General features: G+C 37.5%; 1 protein-coding gene across 1 annotated transcript in view; it reads right to left on the bottom strand.

Annotated features, from left to right (window-relative positions):
• The window catches only part of LOC107713000 (sulfotransferase 6B1-like), a 6,341-nt gene extending 2,265 nt beyond the window's left edge, over nucleotides 1-4,076 (bottom strand). Inside the window, exons 1-6 of the mRNA XM_016518420.1 lie at nucleotides 3,798-4,076; nucleotides 1,969-2,084; nucleotides 1,780-1,869; nucleotides 731-857; nucleotides 551-645; nucleotides 133-289 (exon numbers count right to left, since the gene is read on the bottom strand). Of these exons, the coding sequence (XP_016373906.1) occupies nucleotides 133-289; nucleotides 551-645; nucleotides 731-857; nucleotides 1,780-1,869; nucleotides 1,969-2,084; nucleotides 3,798-3,993 (781 nt within the window). The 5' untranslated portion in view covers nucleotides 3,994-4,076. The remainder of the gene's footprint in view (nucleotides 1-132; nucleotides 290-550; nucleotides 646-730; nucleotides 858-1,779; nucleotides 1,870-1,968; nucleotides 2,085-3,797) is intronic.
• Between the last annotated feature and the right edge of the window lie 5,868 nt (nucleotides 4,077-9,944).

Raw genomic sequence — 9,944 nt, 5'->3', positions numbered from 1 at the left:
TAGGTATAATTTTTTTTTATAGTTCTGTACAGTTATTGTATGTAAAAATGCTGTACCTGAGGAATTGTAGGATACATGTTTGAATTAGTTTAATCTGAAATCCATCATGAAGGGTTTTTTGGGTTTTTTTACCTTTTCTGAAGAAGATGTTACCCAAATTGCCATGAGATTTCTGGGAGTTTTCCAGCATGGCGTTGAATGTACTTTCTCCAGCGATGCTGCTGACCTGCTCATCGGTCAGTGGAAGGTTGAAGAACTCCGAGATTTTCTTCACACCTTCTGGCAGGTTCTGCATGAACAGCAGAAAAAGCTCAAATATTTCAACATGACGTCAGATTTACGTCTTAATACGCAGCTAATCATGGTCTTAGTGTTATTTATCATTGCACATTGTTCTAAAGTCTTCAACATTTTATCATAAATATTTGTTTCCCTCAGAAATGCATCACATTATGGAAGTAAAATGGGTTTAAAACAGTTTCACTAAGACAAACGGTCAATGAATATGAAACTGTGACGTTGCAAACAAAACACACACAGGTTGCTCTACCTGTTTCAGCTCCTCATATGTCACGATCATCACGTTTGGGTCATCTAGACGTTTCTCCCAGGCGAGAGTGTGATCAAAAAAAGAGCCCCAGGGCACTGAAGAGGAGACATAAATAACGGTATATCTTCAGTCCTCCACAATATTCACTTTTCACCTTTCATTGTTCAATGTTTTTCTCACCTTCACCAGCCATGAAGTCAGAGAAGAACTTGTCCCACGACTCAGCGTTGGGCAGAAGCGGATTTTTGTTCATGAAATGGTAATATGAGACAAGCGTGTCTTTCGGGTTTCTGAACACCACCAGAATCTGAAAAAAGACATTGTATTAGATGAGAGAAAACGGTGTGTTCTGTTCTAATATGAATTCATTTTTAGTCCCAATATATGGTATTTAATGATTTGTTGCATGTAACTTTTGAATCAACAGGCACAGAATCAGAATTCACCTGATGCGTTATGCATTTTGAAATAATTTGTTTTGAAATTCGTCATATAAAGTTCAGTCTTCACCCATACTGGCTAATAATATTCAGTCAAATCCTCACATAGTGAAAACTAAAATGAATTTGCTTGCATTCAACATCACCAACTGGTCAAATTATGGTCATATTCTCCACTTTTCCAATTAGAAGTTATATTCACTATAATTCAAAAGTTTGCATGTATTTGATCAAAAATACAGTAAAAACAGCAATATTGTGATTTTTTATTACAATTTAAAATAGCAGTTTTCTATGTGAATATATGTTAAAATGTAATTTATCAAAGCTGAATTTTCAGCATCATTACTCCAGTCTTCAGTGTCACATGATATTCAGAAATCATTCTAATATGCTGATTTGTTGCTCAAGAAACATTTCTGATTATTATCAATGTTGAAAACAGTTGTGCTGCATAATATTTTTGTGGAAACCGTGAAATATTTCATTTTTCAGGATTCTTTGATGAATGGAAAGTTCAAAAGAACAGCATTTATTTGAATTGGAAATATTTTGTAACATTATAAATGTCTCTACTGTCACTTTTGAACAATTTAATGCATCTTTGATGAATAAAAGTATGCATTTCTTACAAAAAAAAAATCATACTGACTCCAAACCGAACTTAAGTTCTCTAACAGTGAATGTGAATGTCATTGGTGTGTTTGGCACGTGCAGCTCTTGTATAGTTGGTATCTAGTGTCATGTGACCTCTCCAATGTGCTTCAAAGTGCGCTCGTTGTTACTGACCTTTGGTTTCTTAGTAAAGAAAGAGGGAGGCATGTTGTCAGGGGGCAGATGAGTTCCCAGAAGCCTCCGTGGGGGCATTTCGGCCAGTTTCTGTAAGGCAAATAGTGTGAAACTGTAACTGTGAAGTATTTGTGCGTTCAGGGTAAACGTTCCCAGATTAATTCGCAGATTGTTTGTGCTGTTACTGACCTCTTGAACATCTGGAGGTAAAAACTCAACCAGAGGAGGCCTTTCAGGGGGTTTCTCATCTTTCCCAGTGGAAGCATTCAAGATTTTACGCAACACTGCCACCATCCAGTTAAACCCTGTTAGAGATCAATTACAATCAGATTTAAGATAAAGTTGGGAGAAAGAGAGAGTTAACCTCAACGAGAGACAATCAAAACTTTTGTTCCTGTTGTTAAACTTTCTGAAACTATTTTAACATCTTTGCATCACAGATGAGATTTAATTCATGAAATACAAGCAGAAGAAATGTATGAAAGCATTCTAATGCACTGTAAATTGTCACATGGAATTCATTGCAACAGTTTCTTTGTAAATCATTTGTGAAATCATCATTGTTGATTAAGCATTTCTTAAATTGTTGCATAATTCAATGCCACAATTTAGGTGCCAATTGACTGTAAAACTGCATTGTGTAAATTGTCACATTCAGTCCAATGTGATCATTTTCAGTGCAAATAGTTTGTAAACACCAATTCTTATGTAAATTCAGTTTGGTGCACCAATTTACACCAGTGTTTGAGTTTCATGAAAGCACAGAATTGCTTCACTCTTCAGTGTCTAGTGTTACAGCTGGTGTTGACATCGAGCAGAACTCGCTCGTTATTACACAAGAATTGTTAATGTGTGTCATGCATTGAAGAGAATCAGGTTACGTGAGATTGTTTGTTTAAGGAATGAAAGATCTGGATTTGTGTTAAAGGCAAAATGTGAATCTTTGCACCAAAGTTTCATTCATGAAACACAAACGGAATGAAAGTAAGTACTCTTAAGTTCTCTGAATTCTCATGTTAAATTCATTGCAACACCTTTGTAAAATCATTGTTGTACTGCAATTTTAATGTAAATTGTTCATAAATATTGTTCTTAAATACGTCTCATTCAGTTCCACAGTTTTTGGTGCAAATTGTCTGTAAAACCGCATTAGTAAATTGTGATCATTTTCAGTGTAAATGGTTTGTAAAAAACTATTCTTGTGCAAATTCGCTTGGGTGCACCAATTTACACCAGTGTTTGAGTTTCACGAAAGCACAGAATTGCTTCACTCTTCAGTGTCCAGTATTACAGCTGGTGTTGAGCAGAACTCGCTCGTTACATAAGAATCACAAATGTGTCATGCATTGCAGAGAATCAGGTTACATGAATCTGGTTGTTTAAGAAATTAAAGACTCAGATTTGTGTTAAAGGTTAAATGTTAGTCTTTAAGTTTAGAGCTGTTAATTAAGTCTTTGCACCAAGGGTTTATTTATGAGACACAAGCAGAATGAAAGTATAAATCCATTCTTATGCACTGTAAATTCTCACATTAAATTCATTGCAACAATTTTCTTTGTAAATCATTTGTAAAAATAATTCTTGAGCTACAATGTTAATGTATATTGTTCATAAAATTGTTGCATCTAACTCAATTCCAAAAATGTTGGTGCAAATTATTTGTAAAACCATATTCGGTCAATCGTCACATTCAGTCAAATGTGATAATTTTCTGTGTAAATATTTTATAAAAACCAATTCTTATGTAAATTTGCTTGGGTGCACCAATTTACACCAGTGTTTGAGTTTCATGAATGCACAGAATTGCACCACTCTTCATTGTTCAGTATTACAGCTGCATGAGTCAGTTAATGCAGGAAGGTTTACAAGAGAAATGTCCTCGAGCAAACTGTGAGTTATGTAACCTGACTCCACCAGCAGCTTTGCACTAGTTTTAGGGCTAGTAGAGTAAACTTTCGCACATGCACGTCTTACAGTAACAAAAGCAAACGCAACTAAACCCGTCTTGTTTTACTCACCACATTTAGGGTAAGCCACCAGGATAAGGTCATCCTCTCTGGCCTCCAGCTCTTTTAACTTGTCCAGGGTCTCTGGAGGGCTGAGGATCGTGGAGTACAGGATTCCCTCTCGCTTATAAAGCTTGTCTTCGTCCTTCATTTTCGCCGCTTTCTCCATCCTATCCTCCATTTGACTCATGGCTGGTGTTTTACTCATGTTTGCGGTGGATTCTTGTCCTGGTGAGGTTCAGATTCGCAGACACACACACACACACACACACACACACACACACACAGAGTATTTATGCTGTAGTTCAGGAAGGAAAATGCTGTAGATCCGCCCACAGGCACGGCTCGCGTGAGAAATCTCCATTTCCGCCGTCCGAGAGGCCCCGAGACAGCATAAGGGCTTGGTGTCAGTCTAACTAATCATTGTGTGTGAGACACACTCAGCATGAAAAGCCAGTTTTGGCAGAGGTGAAAGGTAAAATGTAATGTGTAGTCAGTTCATGTAGCTCAGCTGCTGAACTCACTCAGTGTGAAGCAGTATAGAAATATTTTGCTTTTTATAAGACCTTATTCTTTAATTTTTTAATTTAAAATGTAGTGATTTTTTCGGAGTTACGAGAAAATACTTTTTCAAAATGTCATGTTTAATTCAATGTGTAACTTGCCATTTCTTTGTAAATCTTTATGAAAATTTCAAGCAGTATCTGAGTGAAAACTGGTTCTACACCAAAAAAATTTTCAGTGTAGTAATTAAAAGAATAGCTTACACAAAAATGAAAATTTGCTGGTAATGTATTCACCCTCAGGCCATCTAAAATGTAGATGAGTTTGTTTCTTAATCAGATTTGGAGAAATGTAGCATTGCATCACTTGCTCAGCAATGGATGCTCTGCAGTGAATGGGTGCCGTCAGAATGAGAGTCCAAACAGCTGATAAAAACATCACAATAATCCACACCACTCCAGTCCATCAGTTAACATCTGGAGAAGACAAAAGCTGAAACAAATCCAGCATTAAGATTGTTTTTAACTTCAAACCGTCACTTCCAGATAAAAATAAGAGTGAAAAAGTGGTCTGGTCTGAATCAGGATAGAAATCTGCACAGATCAAGCACTGCTTTACACCTAGCGCGTTCTAGTTTCGTATCTGCCATGATTAATAAAGCCAGTAACAGGCCAAAAGCACTATTCAACACAGTAAATAAACTTTTACCTAACCACCACCTCATGATGCTGTAGGTTCAGATGAATTCTGCTGCTCCTTTCTAACTTGTCTTCTGGACAAGACGGCTGCCGTCCACCGGGGCTTTTCGAATAACGCTATCAATTTTAGCTTTGAGCCTAATCTCTCTGGTCATTCCCTGTCCTGCTTTTCTCTTACCAATCCGTCTTCTGTCTCCGAGCTTATTTCAAAATCCAATTCTTCTTCTTGTCGACTTGACCCAGCTCCTACTTCTCTCTTGAAACGGTGTCATTCGGTCATTTCTGCACATATCTCTCATTTCATAAATGCTTCCCTTGTCACTGCTTCTTTTCCTCAGTCACTTAAAATCGCTGCAGTTACCCCAGTTCTCAAGAAACCCAATCTCTATCCTACCGTTTTGTCCAATTATCGTCCCATTTCAAACTTACCATTTATTGCTAAATTATTGGAGAGTACTGTAGTTTCCCAGCTTCAGTCATTCCTAGTGGCAAATAATTTCTTTGACCCATGTCAGTCCGGCTTCCGTCCACAACATAGTACTGAAACTGCCCTTGTAAAGATAGTGAACGATTTATTACTCTCTTGCGACACTGGCTCTCTGTCTGTACTTCTGCTAATTGATCTCAGCTCTGCCTTCGATACCATCTCTCATGATTTGCTTATCTCTCGTCTTTCGGCTGTGGGTATATCTGGTACTGCTCTTTCCTGGCTCTCTTCATACCTATGTGACAGACAGTTTTACATTTCTGCTCGGGATTTTAGATCCCCTACTGCCCCCCCGAAACAAGGCGTCCCCCAGGGTTCCGTTCTTGGGCCTTTGTTGTTTACTATTTATATTTTACCATTGGGTCAGATACTACAGCGTCATGGCTTTAGCTATCATTTTTATGCTGATGACATTCAAATTTACACGTCATGCAGGCCTTCCCTATCCACCCAAATTGACAAAATTTCTGTTTGCGTGCAGGATATAAAAACATGACTTAACTCTAATTTTCTGAAACGTAATATGGATAAAACTGAGATCATCATTATTGGTACCCCATCACTTACCACCAAAGTTCCCACTGACTTTACTTGCAATATCACTGGCACTCTAATTGCTCCATCTAGTATCGTTAGAAATCTCGGTGTTATGTTTGACTCCTCTCTTTCATTTCAGTCTCATATTAACTCTCTCTCTAAATCAGCATTCTTTCATTTATGTCGAATCTTCCAGCTCCGTCCAGAAACTCTCCTTCATGCTTTTGTTTCATCTCGTCTCGATTACTGTAATGCCCTTTTCATTGGCCTACCAGCTACCTCTATTGCTAAATTACAGTATATTCAAAACTCAGCTGCTCGTATTCTCACTCGCGCTAAGCGTTCGGCCCACATCACCCCTATTCTCGCTGATCTGCATTGGCTACGAGTGGCCTATCGTATTACGTTTAAAATTCTCCTGCTTACTTTTAAAGCTTTGCATGGTCTGGCTCCTTACTATCTTCGCAATCTGCTCCTTCCCTATTCTCCACCTCGTTCATTGCGGTCCTCAGATTCTCACCTTCTTGCCGTCCCTCGGTATCGCCTCTCTTCCATGGGGAGCAGATCATTCAGTGTTGTTGCCCCTAAATTATGGAACTCTCTTCCCAGATCACTCTGTCTTGCCAATAGCCTGTCTGAATTAAAATCGCTGCTCAAAACTCACTTGTTTTCAGAATGTTATCTTTCTTAAATTAACTTCTGTTTATTCTGTCTTATATTGTCTTATATATATATTACTCTCTGGATGTCTGATGTTCTCTTTACTTTCTGTATTATTGTTTGATGTTATCCTGACATTTCTGATGTTTATTGTAAATTGTCCATGAGCTCTGGAAAGGCGCTATATAAATAAAACTCATTATTATTATTATTAACTGATGGACTGGATTACTTGTGGATTATTGTGATGTTTTTATCAGCTGTTTGGACTCTCATTCTGACGGCACCCATTCACTGCTGAGCAAGTGATGCAATGCTACATTTCTCCAAATCTGAAGAAGGTTTTATCAATTTTATTTATAAAGACTTTAGGTTTTTGTTATAAACTTTCTCAGTGGAGCCACTTGCTATTTTCTGTTCTGTGGCACTTATCATAATAGTTTATTAACCTGTATAAAAGCTCTGCATGATCCAGTCTCATGAAAACATGTCCAAGTTGTATTTCATTCAGAAGAAAAGGAATTAAAAAAAAAAACATTTTGCATTTTAATCCCTTTAAATATCAAAAGCCAGTTCCATAATGACATCATCCTGCAGGAAGTGAAATCATTTTGGAGGGAAAACAGTACAAATATTAGTAAGCATTAGCGATGGATTGGATCTACTGTGGTGTTAGTTTGTGTACAATTTAATCAAATTACACAAATCAGTTAAGCTGCCATTCTCTCAATCTGTCTGAATTTTAGTGCTTAATTTCCTGTCCGTTTCCTTGTCACCCTGTAAATAACCAAGTTAGAATGAATTTGAAGATAAAGTGTCTGAGTTCAAAACACAAGCATATTAATTTTGATCAAGTTTCAGAGAGTTCATCAAGAGTTCAGCAGATTGTTTGGATGGGTGTGATCCTTGTATATTTTTCATTATCACTGCTATGTTTTGAAATATCAATTATATTGCTCCTGAGTTGTAATATCGTCTTTCATGAGTGCGACATTATCGTATCTGTTTTTGGCAGTGCAAGCATGAACTCAGCAGTTTCAGTCCGATGGGCTTGTCAGTATTTGTGTAGTGATCTGCAGATATGATTGTTTGAGCCGTTTGCTCTCAATGCAGCAGTAACTGAGTCATTTGTGTTGTCTGTAGAAGACATTTGTGTTTAGTTTGAAGTCTTGGTGTGTCATAGACATGAAAACCTCTCTTTAATTTTTAAAAATGGCTGATGTCACAATTAGCCACGTTGCATGGAAAGACAAAGAAAGTCATTGATATTTTGTTGTGTGTCTTCTGTAAGGGGCATCAGGAGGACAGACATTACAGATGAAGAAAATAACAATTTTCATCATATAAAATTGAATCTTTGACAAATATTTTTCGCTTGTTTGTTTACAAGTTAAAACAAAACATGTTAAAACATTTACAAGCATTTTTATTTGACATCTGTTTATTTAGAAAATGTTTTTATATAATTATATGTTAATTATACAATTATATTTATTATAATTTTATATTATTACATATTATTATACAATTATATTTGGAATTATTATTTAAAATCACTGAAGAAAATTAACCATGGTTTTATTATAATAAAAGTGTGGTAACCATGTTTTTTTTTCTTTCTCATATAACCACAGCTTTACTACAACTATCATGGTTAAACTATGGTTAGTGTAGCAAAACCATCGTTAATTTGTGGTTACCATGGTTTAACTATAGTAACCATGTTTTCTCTCTCTCTCTCTCTCTCTCTCTCTCTCTCTCTTGCTCTCTTCACCTTAAGAGGACACATTGAGATGCAGTTTTCACTGCTTTAGGATGAACAGGATAGTTTCCACACTCAGGAAAAAAAGGTACAAAAGCTGTCACTGGGGCGGTACCTTTTCAAAAGGTACACTTTTGTACCTTTTAGGTACTAATATGTACACTTTAGGTACTAATATGTACCTTTAAGGTACCAATATGGACTGTTTAGGTACAAAGGTGTGCCTTTTGAAAAGGTACCGCCCCAGTGACTGCTTTTGTACCTTTTTTTCTGAGAGTGCATGTACTCCTCTAGATCAACTTTGAATAAAGAAAAGAGAGGTTTAAAGCCAGATTTTAGTTTACGTATGTGTGTGTGTGTGTGTGTGCATGCAGTGGCCTGTAGGTGTCAGTATTGTTCTAGGCAGATTTCTCAATCTTTTGTTTACTCTTGTGATGTTGGGAATTCCAGCTGGGATCACTGACCATTAATACTTAAGGTTAGGGGTTTGTTCAAATCACTAAACACTCAGTAATTTGAAATATAATATAGTGATGTTGACTTGCAAGTTCTATACTAGTTCACACACTCAAATGCACGATGCAAAGTTGAGTTTTGTTACCTATGCATCGATTTTCATGTTTTTATTAGACTTGTGGCATCATATATCCTCCTAACTGTGAGTGTCGTGAGTCACTTCCAGGTCATGTGACCTCTTCACATATACATCCTGAGCATCCCATAGTGCTTGTCCAGGTCTGCTGAAGGATGCGTTGAGTTTAATCCTCTCTTTGGGAATTATCAGTGCGTTTTCCATCTGCCGGAGCCGGCGTCTGGAGCAGCACTGGACCACCAGTCCAGATAAGCAGCTTTGAGAGGAGGAGGGTCTGAAACCAACCATCCATCTGCTGGACGACCGGACTTTTACCATAGTACATATCCATATTATTCCGAGGGAACGAGTTTATAAAGGTTGCAGATGCATTCCAGTTTACTCATGGGGGTTAAGTGAAATTCGTTGATATGCATTGCATGATAGATTTGAGCAGATCTGGATCATATTCTGGATCTTTAAATACACAATGGTGTATCTCTCATTGCTCCTTATGCGCTTTAAAGGTGAAGTATATTTTGTAAATGTTAAAATATCATCTCGTATCCCAATTTCAGCAAGACATTTGCAGGTAAACACTGTGTCGCTCACTTTTCTAACCAATCCCCTCCTAACTCTGAGTGTCCTGAGTCACTTCCAGGTCATGTGACCTCTTCACATATACATCCTGAGCATCCCATAGTGCTTGTCCAGGTCTGCTGAAGGATGCGTTGAGTTTAATCCTCTCTTTGGGAATTATCAGCGCGTTTTCCATCTGCCGGAGCCAGAGTCTGGAGCAGCACTGGACCACCAGTCTAGGTAAGCAGCTTTGAGAGGAGGAGGGTCTGAAACCAACCATCCATCTGCTGGACGACCGGACTTTTACCATAGTACATATCCATATTATTCCGAGGGAACGAGTTTATAAAGGTTGCAGATG

Source organism: Sinocyclocheilus rhinocerous, unplaced genomic scaffold (assembly GCF_001515625.1).
Source record: "Sinocyclocheilus rhinocerous isolate Xijiao unplaced genomic scaffold, SAMN03320098_v1.1 scaffold147, whole genome shotgun sequence".
Lineage (NCBI taxonomy): Eukaryota > Metazoa > Chordata > Actinopteri > Cypriniformes > Cyprinidae > Sinocyclocheilus > Sinocyclocheilus rhinocerous.
The sequence above is the reverse complement of the archived record's forward strand: the minus strand, read 5'-3'. Positions and strand labels throughout refer to the sequence as shown.